The sequence below is a fragment of the Elgaria multicarinata genome, chromosome 17, assembly GCF_023053635.1.
Source record: "Elgaria multicarinata webbii isolate HBS135686 ecotype San Diego chromosome 17, rElgMul1.1.pri, whole genome shotgun sequence".
NCBI lineage: Eukaryota > Metazoa > Chordata > Lepidosauria > Squamata > Anguidae > Elgaria > Elgaria multicarinata.
This window is the reverse complement of record NC_086187.1, coordinates 19825471-19843973: the sequence shown is the minus strand read 5'-3', so window position 1 is coordinate 19843973 and position 18503 is coordinate 19825471. Positions and strand designations below refer to the sequence as shown.

General features: G+C 42.9%; 1 protein-coding gene across 1 annotated transcript; it reads left to right on the top strand.

The window, feature by feature from the left end:
• Positions 1 to 9902: 9902 nt before the first annotated feature.
• On the top strand, positions 9903 to 18083 carry LOC134410021 (parvalbumin, thymic CPV3). Its single transcript, XM_063143064.1, has 4 exons — positions 9903 to 9963; positions 14680 to 14812; positions 17157 to 17266; positions 18058 to 18083. The coding sequence occupies exons 1-4, from the start codon at positions 9903 to 9905 to the stop codon at positions 18081 to 18083; spliced, it is 330 nt and encodes a 109-aa protein (XP_062999134.1).
• Positions 18084 to 18503: the final 420 nt, after the last annotated feature.

Sequence of the window (18503 nt, the reverse complement as noted above, 5' to 3'; positions counted from 1 at the left end):
AGCGGCAATTGCTTCCATAAAGGAAACGGTTTAACACAAAGAGGTTCCATTTAGCATGTAAGAAACCCAACGTATTTGAAGTTCTGTTAGTCAGGTGTATGTAATCCAGATGCCCTTTTATTAGCGGCGTTAGCCCCTGATGATTTCATTGATTCTAATTAAGGCAGACAGAAAGCAATGCTTCAGATGAAGGGTGCTGTCAATTAATAAATAAAGACCAGTAACCGTAGATTACCACCTGTATTGCTATACAGAAGTATTGCCTTCATTCTGAAATGCAGTTCTTTTTCGCTTTTGTAACCAAGCTTTTAGATAGGATTAGTATCACTTTTGGCCTTGGGGTTAGATTTCAGACTTAAAGGAGCCCATTCATAATAGCTGCTGTCCAGTGACATCTTCTCGTGTTCTTAGTTGATTCCATTGACTTTTTACTACGGGGTTCCGATTAGTTCTTTAACTGTTTCCAAATATAGGAAGAAGAAAGGGATTGGGCAAGGTGTATTTTACACGTCAAAGACCATTTAATAGTTATTTCCAGAACCTTTACAGCATTTGAAATCTACCTGTATGCTTTGGCGGTTCATTGTAAAAAGGAGGAGGGAGGAAAAGATGGAGTGAATCGCTATTCTGTGCTGCAGAAATAAGGTCTATTCCAGGTTTCCTCCCTCCTTTTCTTAGGACTATTTTCAGTGTGATCTTTTGATCTGGTTCTCCTGGAATTTGTCTTAAGATGCATGCAGATGTCACCCTGGAATGATTACACGTGTGTCTTATTTTGCAGCAAAGCCTCCAGAAGTTGACCAGAAGAAAAGACGCCCATGTATGAAGTCTGTAAGCATCTTAAGAAGTATATCTTGGAGATTCAAAACACCCTCATACAGAACCAACTTACTAGCAACTGTATTCGAGCAAATTCAATGCATATATAGCAGCAGTCTTTTGAATATCTAAGAGAAAGAGATGAAAGAGGAAGAAATAACCACCTTCTCACCTCCACCATTGCCTGGACCTGAGCGAGAGGCAGGTGAACAAGCAGGTTGCAAGGATGAAGAGTAGCAACTCCAGAAGGATCTTGCCACTGGACCCCTGCTGGGGTGTGGGACTTCGACAGATGCCCAACCATGCCTACACTTGCCACAAGCCCTGAGACAAGAGCCCAACTATGCCTACACTATGCAAACCCTAAACGGTTTGGGGCCAGGTTATTTGAAGGAACGCCTCCTCCCATATGTACTTGCCTGGACCTTAAGATCATCTACAGGGGCCCTTCTCTGTGAGCCCCTGCCAAAGGAAGTGAGGCAGGTGGCTACTAGAAGCAGGGCCTTCTCTGCTGTGGCACCCCAGCTGTGGAATGAGCTCCCCAGAGAGGTCCGTCTGGCGCCTACACTGTACTCTTTTCGTCGCCAGCTGAAGACCTTTTTATTCTCTCAGTATTTTAACACTTAATTTTAATTTAAATTTTACTGTTCTAACTCTGTATTTTAATCTTACGTCAATTTTGCTGAGTGGTTTTATCCTGGTTGTGCGTTTTATACTGTATTTTGTATTTGTGCTTTTAACCTGTTGGTTGTTTTATTATGGTTTTAATTTTTGTGAACTGCCCAGAGAGCTTCGGCTATTGGGCGGTATAAAAATGTAATAAATAAATAAATACACTTGACGCAAGCCCTGACATGGCGGTTCAAGTAAGGGGACATGGGGTGAGACAGCTAGGTCTGGGACTGAACTACAGGTCCTGACCCAAGGACTGTGGTCTCATGTTCAAGACCATGGAGAGCAGTCCTGCATCCCTTAATTACAATGGTAGAGGGGTGTGAAGCCATTTTTTTTAAAATTACATTTCTATACCGCCCTATTGCCAAAGCTCTCTGGGCAGTTTACAAAAATTTTAAAAAATCATTAAAACTCATTATACAAAGTAGAAACAGAAAGGTATTTACATAAAACCATATGAACAGATAACACAGAGAGAGAGAGAGAGAGAGAGAGAGAGCTTGTTATACTTTCAGCCAATGACGATCCAAAACCTACCGTATTTCTTCAATTCTAAGATGCACTTTCCCCCCCATATAAACATCTCTAAAACGGGGGGCGTCTTAGAATTGCGGGTGTGTCTTAGGGTTTTTTTTTTCTGTTGGTGGTACTGAAATTAGTGTGCATCTTACAATCGAAAAAATACGGTAATTCAAAACTCATGGTAAGCTGCCAAATGCCAGGGAGAGGAGTACAGTTTTAATCTGGGGTGAAAAGATAACAATGTTGGCGCCAGGTGGGCCTCATGAGGGAGATCACTGGGGTGGGGGGGAGCCACCACCAAGAAGGCATATTGTTGGCATCCTCCAAGCTTCCCTCAGAGGAGGCACTTAGATGCTGAGCTTTGTGTACAGGGTCAGTTCATGCCAGGAGAGGCGCTCCATCACGAAATATGCAAAATGCCCCTTATACACTAACAACAACAGCCCTATTACAATTAATCCACATTTTGCCTGTCATCAAAAGTGCTATATTCCCCCACTCCTGAGATAGCAGCATAATTTAGGAAATGGCTTGTAGAAGCAGCAGATGAGGAAATGAAGCTTGCTGAAAAACGTTGACCCCAAACAGTATCAGGTCTCCTTCTGCCCTACTGAACGGTTGTCTTTGTCACGCTGACATGTTGTCACTTGATGCATTTCACCTCCAATTTCCTTCAAAGTATCCACCATCAGAGGAGAATAAAACCAGCTTTTTCTGAAGATTGGAAGCTCCCTTTCATTGGCTGTGTAGGAAGCTGCCTTATACTGAGCTAGACCATGGGTCCATCTTGTTGGAAAAACTGGTGTGACTTACAGCAGAGTTGCTTTACACAGAGAAAGTGTGGCAACATGGCATTTAGTAAATGCAGGCTAGAGCCAGTTTAGAAGTGCAAATCAACTTACTTTATTAGTGCTTTTATGTATATCAGAGAAGGCTATCTAACGCTTTTTAACTAAAGCTGAGTGCAGGGGTGTAAGTAAGCGAAGGCATGAGATAGGCTTCCTTGCTTCCTTCAGGGAGAGAATCATATGGTGCTTGTTGCAGAGGCAGAAGAAGGAAGGGAAGAGGAGAGGAAAAAGGAACTAATCAGACAACAAAGGAAATGAACAAGACAAGTGGCTGTTGATGCAACACAATTGCTATCGCCCCCTAATGTCTGGAGTATGTGGAGTTGATCTTGTTATCCAACACTTCTAAGCCCAGTATTGTCCACACTGACTAGCAGTAGCTCTCCAGGGTTTCTGGCCTGATTCTTTCCTAGCCCTACCTGGCGATGCCAGAAATCAAACCTGTGGCCTTCTGCATGCAAAGCATGTGCTCTACCACTGAGCTTCCCTAACACGATGCTAAACCATGGTTTAGCATTCATAGAATCATAGAATAGCAGAGTTGGAAGGGACCTACAAGGCCATCGAGTCCAACCCCCTGCTCAATGCAGGAATCCACCCTAAAGCATCCCTGACAGATGGTTGTCCAGCTGCCTCTTGAAGGCCTCTAGTGTGGGAGAGCCCACAACCTCACCAGGCAACTCATTCCATTGTCGTACTGCTCTAACAGTCAGGAAGTTTTTCCTGATATCCAGCTGGAATCTGGCTTCCTTTAACTTGAGCCCCCATGTCCTGCACTCTGGGAGGATCGAGAAGAGATCCTGGCCCTCCTCCATGTGACAACCTTTTAAGTATTTGAAGAGTGCTACCATGTCTCCCCTCAATCTTCTCTTCTCCAGGCTAAACATGCCCAGTTCTTTAGTCTCTCTTCATTGGGCTTTGTTTCCAGACCCCTGATCTTCCTGGTTGCCCTCCTCTGAACACGCTCCAGCTTGTCTGCGTCCTTCTTGAATTGTGGAGCCCAGAACTGGATGCAGTTCATTACATGATGGAACCTCAGTCACATCAGCTTTCCTTTCTCCTCTTCTCCTGCAGTGAAACCACGAGGAGGATGTGGCGCTTGGAGGTTTTCACATCTGTTTTTAAATAGCTGCAGTTATGTAGGGTGACCATATGAAAAGGACAGGGCTCCTGTATCTTTAACAGTTGCATAGAAAAGGGAATTTCAGCAGGTGTCATTTGTCTATATTGGGAACCTGGTGAAATTCCCTCTTCATCACAACAGTTAAAGGTGCAGGAGCTATACTGGAGTGACCAGATTTAAAAGAAGGCAGGGCACCTGCAGCTTAAACTGTGGTGATGAAGAAGAAATTTCACCAGGTTCCCATACATGTTGGAATCCTGGATCAGGGTTCTGGTTATGTTTCCATGGATTTACTAATTGCTGAGGAGCTGGAGGAATCAGAAGACTCAGCAGAAAACTTAAAGGTCAACGTTGCACCTGGACATTTATTTATTTATTTATTTATTACATTTTTATACCGCCCAATAGCCGAAGCTCTCTGGGTGGTTGATGTCATGATTGAATAATTGGTGACTTGATTGTTTCAATTAAGGGATTGCAAGCAGTTGCATCATTGTACAGTTACCCTATAAAAAGGATTGTATTCCCATGTACATGTATCACTCACTCACTCCATCTATGTATCAGAGCTGTATTGACTGACCGTATGTAAGTATTTGTATTTGTGATTGCCATAACTAAATTATATTTTTATATGCCAGTAAAGGTTTCTTTAAACCTACTGAAAGTCTCAGTCTTAATCTGTGTCTGTGCTGAGTTTGCTGGAAACCGCTGCAAAACTCTGTTATAAGGTTATTGGCCAGAAGCCCAGTCTGGCAATAACTAAAATAAGGTTGTAAATATTAGACCAACATATTCCAATAGGTTATGGGCCCAGGTCCCAAAAACAACCAGCAAGCAGACTGGTTACAGCAAGAACAGTAGGACTGAAGGATTAAGCCGTGGTTGATTAAATTCCTGAGCGTCTTTGTTGAAAGTTGTAGGAACAGGCAGCCGGAAAGCTATTTCGGATAGCTGGTGTCTGAAAAATCACATGGAGAGAACTGGCAAGAGTGGTTTTGAATTTAAGGGGGCACTGAGGAAGCTGAAACTGTATAGCTGGTCAGGCCCTAAAAGAAATTAAACCACTGAAGGGGTTGTATATCAGAAACAACCTGTTAAATTGAAAGTATGGCATTAAACGTTGGGAACACTATCCCTATGGAATTACTTACAGACGAAAATTACATGTCATGGTCATTCAAGTTAGAAATGAGCCTAAGAAATCTTGATTTGTGGGAGGTTGTAACAGATGCCCCAGCAGAAGATTTGAATGCAGCAGATTTACAGGCGTGGAGACGTCGCGCAGAGCGGGCAAAAGCCCACATTGTTTTGTCCATGAGAAATGACCAACTGTCGTATATAAGCAGAGAAGACACAGTTGATGTTATCTGGGCTAAATTGAGAACTGTATATGTTAGGGATACCGCAGGAGCTAGAATAAGCTTAACCAGAAAGCTCTATCATACACTGATGAAAGAGGGAGAAGATGTAAAAGCCCACTTGCAGAAATTAAGAGACTGTTTTGAAAGTCTAAATGCAGCAGGCTTACCTCTCAGTGACGAAATGAAAACGTATGTGGTTTTGTCGAGCTTACCACCATCCTGGGACGTGCTGGTGACAACTTTAGAAGCAATGAGGATCCAAGACATGAGTTTAAATTTGATATCGGGCAGATTGATAGAAGAATGTCAAAAGAGGACTTTGAGAAAGTCAGCCCAAAGCAGTTCAGGCGATAAACCAGACGCGTTTGCAAAATGGTCTGGGTGTGAAGGGGTTAAGGCTTTGGTGAAGAAGGAGGAAAATGAGTCAGCGTTTTCAACTTCGAGAAAGCCCAAACCTAAGAAACCTCTACGGTGCTTCAGGTGCCAGAAGTTGGGACATTTGCAAAAGGATTGTAGAGTTAAATTACAATCAGAGCCCAACAAAGAGGACAGAGGGAAAAATAAATCAGTGCAGCTAGTGACGGCAGAAGAAAGGAGTCAGCTCTGCAAGCAAGCAGGAGGAAAGAGCTTTCAGTGGCTCATAGACTCTGGATCTTCTACAGTGATTTCGAATAGACCTGACTTCTTCCAGGACTTCAGGGACTCTTCTGAAAAATCTATCACGCTGGCTGATGGCAAAAAAGTTCAAGTGTCTGGCGAAGGCTCGTGCAGACTACCTTTTTTGAAAGAATGCTTTGATAATGCATTGTTTGTTCCCAGTTTAAGTTATTCTCTTCTAGGAGTGTCAAGTTTAACAGAAAAAGGTTTCTGTGTGTCTTTTGAAAAAGACAAATGCTTTATTCGAAAGCATGGACTCCTGAAAGGAACTGCAAAGCTGCAGAATGGATTGTATTTTATACAGGACAATCCAAATGAGGAAGAAACTCCAGAGGTGCAAGCAGGTTGTATGGAAACTTTTGAAAATGTTCCTAACCATGACAATTGCATCCATGTTTTACATAGGAGGCTTGGACATTCAAGTTTTAAAGTGCTGAACAAAACTCTGAATTTTTCAGAGGGTCTAAAAGTTCAGAAATGCAACAATTTTTTAGATTGTTTGATTTGTAAAGTTGCAAAGTCCAAAGAGAGGAATATTCCACGTGTCAGAGACTGGCGGAGTCAACACGTATTGGGACTGGTGCACATGGATCTGACCGGCCCGTTTTCCAGAGAGCTATGGAGGAGCCAGATATGCTTTAGTCATTCTGGATGATAAAACCCGTTTTTCGTGGGTATATTTGTTAAAGCACAAATCTGAATGTTTAGACATGGTGCAGGAATGGGTTAAATTCATAGAGAGAAAACTCCAGAAGCAGATCCGGCAGCTGATGACGGATTGGGGAGGCGAATTCCAATCGACCCGTTTTAAGCAGTTTTGTAAAAAGACTGGCATAAGTCATAAATTATGCAGCCCGAGGACACCGCATCAGAACGGCAATGTTGAGAGGCGCATCGGCGTGCTTAAAGAAAAAATGCAATGTTTATTAAAGGACGCTGAAGCAGAGCCACAATTGTGGGGAGAAGCGTTTGTGGCAGCCAATTACCTTTGTAACAGGACTTGGACTAAAACCATAAATAACATTCCTTTCTTTTTGCTTTACAACAGGAAACCAAATCTAAAGCACTTGAGAACTTGGGGGAGTTTTGCTGTTGTAAATGTTCCAATTTCACAGAGACGTACTTTATCACCGAAAGGAATTAGATTACGCTTTGTAGGTTATGATCACAACAACTGGAGGTTCTTGTGCGAAGGGGGAAGGATAGTGGTCTCTAGGTCAGCTAACTTTAGTGAAGCGAATTGGAAAAGAGTGCACGGCAACCCGGAAGTGCTGGTAGAACTAGAAAGCAGGCAGGAGCCTGAATTGTTGGTTAACCGACAAAGTACAGAGACTCAAGAGTTAAGGCAAGAAGAACAGCAGGAAGAAGCTCCAAGACGCAGTCAAAGAGTTAATAAAGGCATACCACCAAAACGGTACGGCTTTGAAGCTTGCTGTGTGAATTATGAGCCTAATTCTTACTTTGAAGTAAAGAAGTTGAATTCTTTAGAGAGGCAGCAGTGGGAAAGTGCCATGCAGAGAGAGTTAGACAGTCTCAGAGAAAATGGAGTGTTTGAAGAGACGAGTTTGCCAGTAGGGCAAAAATCTCTAACCTGCAGATGGGTATTTAATAGGCATGTGCTCCGCTCCGATTAGGAGCGGAGAAGCAGTAGCGGATTGGCCTGCTCCGCCTTACCCAGAGGCAGAGTAGAAGCGGACCGCGGACCCCTAGAAGCAAGGCGAAGAGAAGCGACCATTTTTCGGAGCTCCTAGTTCAGGTGGAGCGCTCCGGTCGCCATCTTGAAAACATTTCGCCATAGGATTGCATTGCGGGAAATAATCTCGCATAACTAGGTTGTTTTTGAAGCTATTGTTCTGGAAATTCTTGTGCACAGAGAGTCGTGGATGGGGGTCATTTTGAGACTACTCTCACCTCTCTGAGTCGTGCGGGTCGCGTGCTATATTTTTAAAAAAATCGGGTCAACAAACAGGGACAGCGCGGCTCAAACGGCAGTTTTCGGCTTTTCGCCCATAGGATTGCATTGCGGAAAAGAATCGGGGATAACTGGGTTGATTTTTAAGCTATCGTTCTGGAAATTCTTGTGCACAGAGAGTCGTGGATGGGGGTCATTTTGAGACTACTCTCACCTCTCTGCGTGGTGCGGGTCGCGCGCTAGAATTTTTTTTAAAATCGGCAGGAAAAATACCTTTTTCAAAGGGCTGAGGGGCAGAGTCAGCTCCCGGTCATGATCACATGATCCCAAAGTTAGAGGAGGGAATATGTTGGAATATGGTGAAATTCCCTCTTCATCACAAGAGTTAAAGGTGCAGGAGCTATACTGGAGTGACCAGATTTAAAAGAAGGCAGGGCACCTGCAGCTTAAACTGTGGCGATGAAGAAGAAATTTCACCAGGTTCCCATACATACAAATGACACCTACTGAAATTTCCTTTTCAATACAACTGTTAAAGATACAGGAGCCCTGTCCTCCTTTTCATATGATGTCCAAACCCGGACAAACTGGGTTCCCTATTCCTCTTTGCCTAAACGAACTACCTACCGCAAACTCTGTTGTGCTGCGGTTTTTCTCAATGGGCTCAGCGCCGAATCCAGCATGGTAACTGGGCTGCCCTACCAGGCCCTCTAGCTGGGCTGGGCTGAGCTCAAGTTGTAGTATCAGAGGCCAGGGCATGTGGGAGGTATCTCCGAGTCTCAGGTGTAGAGGATGAGGAGGTGGTGGCAGTGAGTAGATCGTGGCTGATAGAGTCACGTTGCTCCTGCCTTCCTTTACAGCCATGTTCAAGCTTAATTAAATCCAACACATTAATTTATTGTCAAGATGGGAGAGCCTACTATATTCTTCTTGGGTATAAATAGAAGTGGGGGGGGGGAAACACAGTTCATTAGTTAAGCAAGACATTTGAGCAGGTTCTCAAATTGAGCACCTAATCCACGAAAAGGTAACCCAAGTAGCTATTGTCACCTTTTGAATCCTATATAAGTTCGGCAGGCAACCCTGAGACCAAGGTACACTTTTGCCTGGTATCAATTCGTCTCTTTTTTTCCTCGTTTCCTCTTCCCTGCTCAGGGAAACCATAAAGGTGAGCAGCCGGCGAAGAGTTTAAGGCTGCAATCCTATACTCACTTACCTGGGAGTAAGCCCAGTTGAACTTAATAGGGCTTCCTTCTGAGTAGACACGCATAGGATTGTGGTGTGAATGCTTTTGCCAAGGTAGTAAGTATATAACTGCCTCTCTAAGGTGGATCTATTTCTTGTCTTGTCTATTTACCTGTTAACTTCTTCCCTGCTTGGAGAAACCTTAAAGGAGAGAAGCCAGCTAATGGACCGAAGGGAAGAAATATCTGTCAATAGGACAAACCTTCCTATTCAAGATGGAATTATTATCTATTATTCACCCGCTATTGTCCAGATGACTGGTGAAGCAGGAATGATTAGCTATTTTACCAAAAACATTCCACCCTTTCATTTTTTCAGCCTGGATGTTTTTAAAAATATATCTTATTACCTCTAGGAAAATCTCGTTTCTGTTTATCATATATATATATATATATATATATATATATATATATATATATATATATATCAATGGCACTGCTGTAAGTATTTCACTGTTGCTCAGAAGATGCAAATTAAATCAAAAATAGTAGGGTAGGCCAGAGTTAAACCAGAAAGGGAGAGGCATTTTTAATGTTATGTATGAGAACAAGATTCATCCAAATAAATTTATATTGACTGTGTAGATATTTTAAATTTAAAGGTACAGTAGTGATAAATTGATGTCCTTTCCAAAGTTTTCTGTTTTTTTTTTTCTTCTCTTATACATCTGGCATTGCTTCCACGGAGGGATGATTTCACTTGCCTCTTTGCCTTATTTTCTTTTGGAACAGATTAATATGAGTATCAATGACCTCCTCAGCCCTTCTGATATCGCTGCTGCGCTCAGAGACTGCCAAGGTAAGAATGTCTGGAGAAATAAATTAAGGGTACTAGGCTTTTATTGTGTAATTGTCGTGCCTCATTCACAGAATGGGGTTTCTGGGTGGACATAACCTACTGGGAGAAGTATAAAGTGTTGGTTATCACCTTTAAAGCCCTACATGGTTTGGATCCAGGCTACCTGCGGGATCGCCTTCTCCCGTACAATCCACCCTGCACACTCAGGTCCTCTGGGGAGAATTTACTCCAGCCAACAAAAACAAGGCTGACAACCGTTACCCAGAGGACCTTTTCTTCTGCCGCTCCCAGTTTGTGGAATGGCTTACCGGGAGAGATTCGCCAACTTAACAGTCTTCCAGAATTTAAGAAAGCCATAAAGACTGATCTCTTCCGGCAGGCCTACCCAGTTGAATTTTAAGATGCCTTTTTTAATAATGTATTAGTTTTAAATGTTTTAATTAGTTATATGTACTTTATGGTGTTTTCATTTTTGTTGTACCCCGCCTCGATCCAGAGGGAGAGGTGGGTAACAAATAAAATTATTATTATTATTATTATTATTATTATTATTATTATTATTATTATTATTGGTTATAATGTTGTATGAATGGAGCGCGTTTTCCACAGGGTTGCTTGTAAACCCTACAGTGTGTTTTATTTTCTTTGAACAAGCCACCTTGACAACCCACAGCTTGTTTTTAGGTTATTTGGGGTGGTTAACAGGTAAAGCACTGCATTCAGACATGATAACTGTCCCTGCTGGAAAATGTGCTGCATTCAGACAACACAATAACCCACAGTTCAACAATGACCTACACTGGATGGGTTAGCTTGTTGTGTGAACCCAGCATCTTCCATTTGTAACCTGCCCATGTTTTCCAACTACATCTTCTGTCTTTTTCCTTGCCACAAAAAATTGGGGCAGGGGTGGGGAATGAGACGGAATAGTTGTGCAATAACTTTTGTCTGGTGTCAGTGTACTCCACTTTACCCCACTAGAGCAGACCAAAGGTCCATCTAGTCCTAGATTCTATCTTCAAAAGGGTCGTACAAAGCTGGAGAACATCCAAAACAATCCGATGGAAAAGAGAGAACAGATCTGATGAAGTAGAAAAACATTTTATTCCTTGAAGTAGCCCTATGTCATATATTTCTGAGCTTTCTTTAGCGGCTATAAAAAAAAGTGGATGATACAACATATTGTACTGCAGGCTATTTATTCACTACTGCAAGATGTGATGGCTACCATTTTTAATATATTTGTTTTAATGTTATATTTTACTTAAGATTTTGTTTTTAATCTTTTAAGACTTCTTCACACGGCACATAATTTAAGGTGACCATATGGAAAGGAGAACAGTGCTCCTGTATCTTTAACAGTTGCATAGAAAAGGGAATTTCAGCAGGTGTCATTTGTATTTATGGAGAACCTGGTGAAATTCCCCCTTCATCATAACAGTTAAAGCTGCAGGAGCTACGCTAGATTTAAAAGAGGGCAGGGCACCTGCAGCTTTAACTGCTGTGATGAAGAGGAAATTTCCCCAGATTCTCCATATATACAAATGACACCTGCTGAAATTCCCTTTTCTGTTCAACTGTTAAAGATACATGAGCCCTGTCCTCTTTTCCATATGGTCACCCTAGCCAATAGGTCTTAACTATCCATTCTAGATTCTCCAGGAGCTATGCTAGATTTAAAAGAGGGCAGGGCACCTGCAGCTTTAACTGCTGTGATGAAGAGGAAATTTCCCCAGATTCTCCATATAGACAAATGACACCTGCTGAAATTCCCTTTTCTGTACAACTGTTAAAGATACAGGAGCCCGGTCCTCCTTTTCATAGGGTCACCCTAGCATAATTAAACTATGGAATTCGTTTTCATATGATGTAGTGATGGCCACCATTTTGGATGGCTTTAAAAAAGGGGGTTGGATAAATTCCTGGAGGAAAAGGCTATTGATGGTGACTAGTCTTGATGGCTGTGTGCTACCTCCAGTATCAGAGGCATTATGGCTGTGTACAGCAGTTGCTGGGGAACATGGGTGGGATGACACTATCGCACTCATGTCCTGCTTGTGGGTTTCCCATGGGCAGCTGGTTGGCCACTGTGTGGACAGAATGCTGAACTAGATGGACTCTTGGTCTGATCCAGCATGGGTCTTCTTATCTTCCTCTGTTCTTATCCATCCGCTTATTTGTCTAATTTATTTTAAATGCCGTGTAAGCCTGTGAATGAATGAATGAATGAATGAAATATTTATTGCTAAAAGTGATAAACCATCACAATTCAACATAATAAAAACAAGTAAAGAGATAAGCTAAAATAAATAAGTTAAATAAGTTAAAAATGGATAATATAAAGTGAAATTAAAATAATGAACACAAATGGAATATAAAGATAAAAATCACATTAGCAGGTGGGGAACTAGATCTGTACATATACCAGAACGAAATCTCCAGATCTCCATTATTAAACCTTTTTATTGCCTGTAGCAATAAATTGCCTATGTTCTCTGTGGTAGGGTGACCATATGAAAAGGAGGACAGGGCTCCTGTATCTTTAACAGGACTGTAGAAAAGGGAATTGCAGCAGGTGTCAATTGAAGAAGGTGAACTTCCCTCTTCATCACAACAGTTAAAGCTACACTAGCTATAGTAGAGCGGCCAGATACAAAAGAGGGCAGGGCTTCTGCAGCTTTAACTGTTGTGATGAGGAGAGAATTTCACCCTCTTCAATTGACACCTGCTGAAATTCCCTTTTCTACATTCCTGTTAAAGATACAGGAGCCCTGTCCTCCTTTTCATATAGTCACCCTACTCTGTGGTGGCACCCCGACTGTGGAATGCCCTCCCCATGGAGGCCCAACTAGCGCCAACATTGATTTCATTTCGACGCCAAGTAAAAACATGGCTTTTTAACAAAGCCTTTGATGGTTAAACTCACTAGATGGCACATTGTTTTAATTGCTTTTACTGCTTTTAAATTATATATTGTTTTAACTTGGTTCATGGTTTAATTTGTTTTTAACTGTGCATATTTATTGTTTTCTACTGTATGCTTTTATCTGTATGCCGCCCTGAGATCTTAATGATATAGGGCAGCATATAAATGTTTTAAATAAATAAATATGTTGATCATGCAACGCATGCAACAATACTTCTTTGGTTTGTCCTGAATCAGTTGGCAATAAATTTTATTGGATGACAACACACATTTTCAGAGAGGATGATTTCTCTCTGTTCACTCCTTCCACACCCATTTAGAATTTCGTACGTCTCTATTATATCAAGTCTCTTAGGGCCACATTAGATCGTACATCAACTGTGTGATATTTAGTGAGTGTGGATTATTATTATTATTATTATTATTATTATTATTAAATAGCAACTGCGGGGAAAATCACTTTGTGATTGTGAGCCACACAGAAGAGGGTTTCCATACTTCTAGCTTTTCTCGATAGATCACCAGTTGTGGGGATTGTTATTTATTTTTTATTCATTTATTTATTACATTTTTATACCGCCCAATAGCCGAAGCTCTCTGGGCGGTTCACCAAAATTAAAACCATAATAAAACAACCAACAGGTTAAAAACACAAATACAAAATACAGTATAAAAAGCACTACCAGGATAAAGCCACGCAGCAGAAATTTATATAAGATTAAAAGAGTTAGAACAGTAAAATTTAAATTCAAGTTAAAATTAAGTGTTAAAATACTGAGAGAATAAAAAGGTCTTCAGCTGGTGACGAAAGGAGGACAGTGTAGGCGCCAGGCGGACCTCTCTGGGGCGCTCGTTCCACAGCCGGGGTGCCACAGCGGAGAAGGCTAGCTCTAGCTCCATGTAGGAATGCTTTTACAGAATTAAGATTTAACATTATGCCCTCTGCTTTCTTAAAAGCTTACATAAGAAATTATCATCAGAACGGTGTGCTTGTGTTTTCGTAAAATTGTTACTGAGGAAATTGCCTATTATGTTATCTAATGTCCTCTTTATAGGATCCAACATGAAAAAATGTTTTTCTGAGTTTAGAATCCCAAAACATCTGGAGTACCATTCACTAGTAGGGGATATATGAAACCTCTAGGAATACAGCTCATATATTGAGCTTCTCTGTGTGAGCAATTTATTGAAGGCTTATAATTAGCCACTCATGGAAGTTTGTGGTCCTTCACATGATGCCATCAAATTCCAGGGCATTTATTTATTTATTTATTGCATTTTGATACCACCCAATAGCCAAAGCTCCCTGGGCATTCCCCTGCTAATCTTGCTTTTAAAAAGATCAGAGATAATGTACTATTTTAAAGTATTGCGGGATATCCCCAGTGTGTAAAGTCAGTGCTGTGATGTAATACAACCACTAGATGGCACTGTTTCATTGAACTTTATGGAGCATTGCCCAGGGGGGAAATTTTTGATTACAAACCACGTGGTCGTCATTAGTTGCCATCTAAAGAAGCCCATAGTAAACACGGAAAGACCCCAAAAGAAGAAAGCCTAGTAAGGTTGTAGAGACACTCATTATGTTTCCCTTAAAAAATGGAAACTGAGGACCAATGCTGCACATTTTGAAGATTGCAATTAATTTACAGGATAAATTATCTACCACATCTGTCCCATTCAATAGCCACATTGGGATGGGGGATCATTTTAAGCATAACCTCTGGAAGACTTGCCACTCCTCAATGACTTACACCTGGGTAACAGAGCCTTTTTTCTTTCTTTCTTAGCTCCAGATAGTTTTAACCCCAAAAAATTCTTTCAAATCAGCGGCATGACCAAAAAGAGTGGAAGCCAAGTGAAGGAGATCTTCCGGTACCTAGACAATGATCAAAGCGGCTTCATCGAAGAAGATGAACTCAAGTGAGGATTTCCCCCTTCCCCACCCCCTCCCCACAACTCTCTTTCTCCTGTGACCTTTGAAGCAGTTTTAGGCTGCAATCCTATGCATCCTAACCTGGAAGCAAGCCCCATTGAACACAGCAGGACTCAGTGGAGGATGGTGGCTCCAATTTCGGTGGGGCTGTGAATCCATTCTGGGTTTCAGTCAGATACAGCCAGAACTCTAAAAGAGCTATCCCAAGTGCTGGACCCATTTGGGGAATAGGACTCAGCACATTGGAGAGCCCCTTGGTTCTGGCTGAAACCCAGAATGGATTCACAGAGTGGATTCACATCCCCACTGAAATCCGAGCCATCAGCACCGGTTGGTGGGACTTACTACTCCAGGCAAGGATGCATAGACTTGTACCGCATATCTCAAAAGCACTCTTACCTGGGAGAAAAACCCATTGAACACAGTGGGACTTGCTTCACTAATTAAGCTTCCATGGGATTGTGCTGCATGTCCCAAAATGTTTTCCTCTGGGAAACAGTGTGGTGTTGGACTGGGACTCAGGAGATCTGGGTTCTAGTCCCCACTCGGCCATACAAACATAAGAAGAGCCACGCTGGATCAGACCACGGGTCCATCTAGTCCAGCACTATGTTCACACAGTGGCCAACCAGCCATCATGGTGCCACAGCACCCTCCCACCCATGTTCCCCAGCGACTGGTGCACCAAGGCTTATTGCCTCGAATACTGGAGATAGCACACAACCATCAGGGCTAGTAGCCACGGATAGCCTTTGCCCCCAGGAATTTATCCAACCCCCTTTTAAAGCCATCCAGATTGGTGGCCATCACTACATGAAGCTCACTTGATAACTTTGAGCCAATCACTGGCTCTCAACCTAACCTACCTCATAGGATTGCTGTGAGGATAAAGTGGATGAGCATGTTAAGCCACTTGGGCTCCTTATAAGTGGACAAAAAAGCAGGGTATAAATGTCACAATAAAATAAGTCACATTTTTGTGTGTAAAACCCAATTGTCTTGACTTTAAATGCCAATCCTCTTGTGAGAAATGTTTGTTTGTTTGTTTGTTTATTTATTTAAAACATTTATATCCTGCCCTATATCATCAAGATCTCAGAGTGGCATACAGATAAAAGCATACAATATAAAACAATAAATATGCACAGTTAAAAACAAATTAAACCATGAACCAAGTTAAATCAATATATAATTTAAAAACAGTTAAAACAATGTGCCATCTTAGTGGATTTAACTATCAAAGGCTTTGTTAAAAAGTCATGTTTTTACTTGGCGTCGAAATAAAATCAGTGTTGGCAGCAGTCTGGCCTCCAAGAGAAGGGCATTCCACAGTCTGGCTGCCACAACAGTGAAAGCCCTCATAGCGTCTATGTTGCGTTGGTGGGATGCGGAGAAGGGCTCCTCCAACAGATCTCAAGTCTCAGATAGGCATATACAAGAAGAGGCGCTCCCTCAAGTATTGAGGTCCCAAGCCATTTAGAGCTTTAAATGTCATTTTGCGGGAGGCAAAAAAATATTTGTTTGATTTGATTTACAGCACACCTTATGGGGTGTGTCAACATTGTTCTGCTATTATTCCCCACGTAGGAAACTTGGTGGACCCACACTAATCAATAGGACCAATTTTTTCTCTGCCCTTCCCCACTTTCCATCAAAGGGAGGGGTGGAATTCTCCTAGACAGTTTGGGGAGAAAAGTCCATGTTGTACCACTCGGATTTAGGGATGGATGAACTCTCCTGGGTCCGGAGCGGCGGGTGCTTATGTCCTCGTCACTAACACTCACCTGCGTGAGCCGGGCAACGCAAGCCCCCGGATCGCCTCTTTTATGCCTCTAATCTTGCAGAAACAGCCTTCGTGTGCAAGCTCTGCTCTCCGCACTTTCAGGAGCCCAGCTTTTATGGAAAATGCAGGCTCGCGACCAGTTTACAGGGGGAAGTGAATGACTGTGGATGCTCGTGGGCCATGCGGCACTCCACATGTGTGAGTGCCCCATGGCTCAGTGAGCCAGGTCCGAGCATCCAGATGTGGGGGGCTGCCTGCCAGATTCCTGGACCAAACCGGATGCAGACAACACGCCTGCTCAGATTGGGGATTTTGTTCAGCTGTTTGCCAGAGGGGCAGGCCTGAAATGTCCCCCCCACGCCACTCCATAGCAAAACAGTACAATACAGCTCAGGGTTGTGTTGCTCTGGTTTGGTATGACAATGCCCCCACCCCACCTGCAACAATTGCTTTGATGGGGAAGGGAGGTTGAGTCCCCCATCCCTGTGGGTCCTTGCAGGCCCCCTCCAACTTGATCTTTGTAACACCTTTTCCCTTCCCCTCACTAGATTTTTCCTCCAGAGGTTTGACAGCGGAGCCCGGGTGTTAACACCTACGGAAACCAAAACGCTTATGGCAGCGGCAGACCATGACGGAGACGGAAAAATTGGGGCTGAAGGTATGAACCCGGAGGAGTTGAAGCGGTCCAAGATGGCGGATCCTGTCACCTGTGCCCCACAGCTCTGTGATGGGGCAGACAGATGGACGCCGGCTGGGTGTCGCCCTGTGCAGAATCAGCACTCAAGATCTATTGCCCCAACTATCTAATTATAAAAGGGAGCTGGGGCCCCGCAGGCCGTATTTGGCCCACGGGCCAGAGGTTCCCCACACCTGATCTCAGGGCAGGCCCAGGGCATTTCACTGCCTGAGGTGAAGAACAAGATGGCTCCCACTCCCATTCCACGTCCAAAAGCCAACCTGACTAGCGCATAACTCTTGCTTTAATACTGGGGATGGAACGTCCTCCTCCATCTAAAGACATCTGGCTAGTTTAAGGGCTGCAGGGCAGCCGTGTGGCCCACAGTTCTCTCCCATGCTGTCCTGCCACCTCCCAGCATCTGCTTCACTCTGCCTAATGGTAGGGCCGGCCCTTCCTGATCTAATAGAGTGACACCCCCATCTCCCTGGTTGCCCATCGTTTAGTGGTCTCCTGGCTTTTGCGTGGAGAATGGTTGAAAGACTTCTCCGGAGTCTTAGTTACTGTCAGTGAGCATTTTAACCTGTTTTGCCTTCAGCCCCGCCCATAACAGGAAAGCAGCCCATGAGAGCTTCTCTACAATTGAATCCAGCTCTTGTGCTCAAAGAGGTTTTACACCCCTGCTGTAGGTAGATCCGGCGCCTAGTTTTTGCCAGTTATATTGAGCAACTCTCTGTATACTACAAATCTATTTTCTCTTCCCTTTGGTGCAGAATTCCAGGAAATGGTGCACTCCTAAGGCGCTGAAGACGACCGTGCGCGACTGAAGAACTGGCGCATCTAGAGGAGGAATCCTTTGTTAATTTTGTTTTCGTCTTGATGGTGTGTAACTCATTATTGATTTCATGAGGCATTGCTGCACTAGTTAATAAAGACAATGTTGTGCTAGCGTATAAGAACATCTCAGCAATCACTGCAATGAAAATTAGATATATGTTTCTCATTGTGTTCATGGGTTCTTTAGGCAATGTTGTTTCACTTCTGTGTTTTTTTAAGAGCATGTTCCCAGGGTTTTTTTTAGAGCAGGAGAAATCAAGTATTATTTTCAAAAGCAAAAGGAAAAGTATTTTCCTACTTTTGTAATTGCATTATTCCTCTATAGCACAATGTCACCCAGAGGTTATGTAGCTGAACAGCAGGAAAGGAAAAGCTCTTTGCG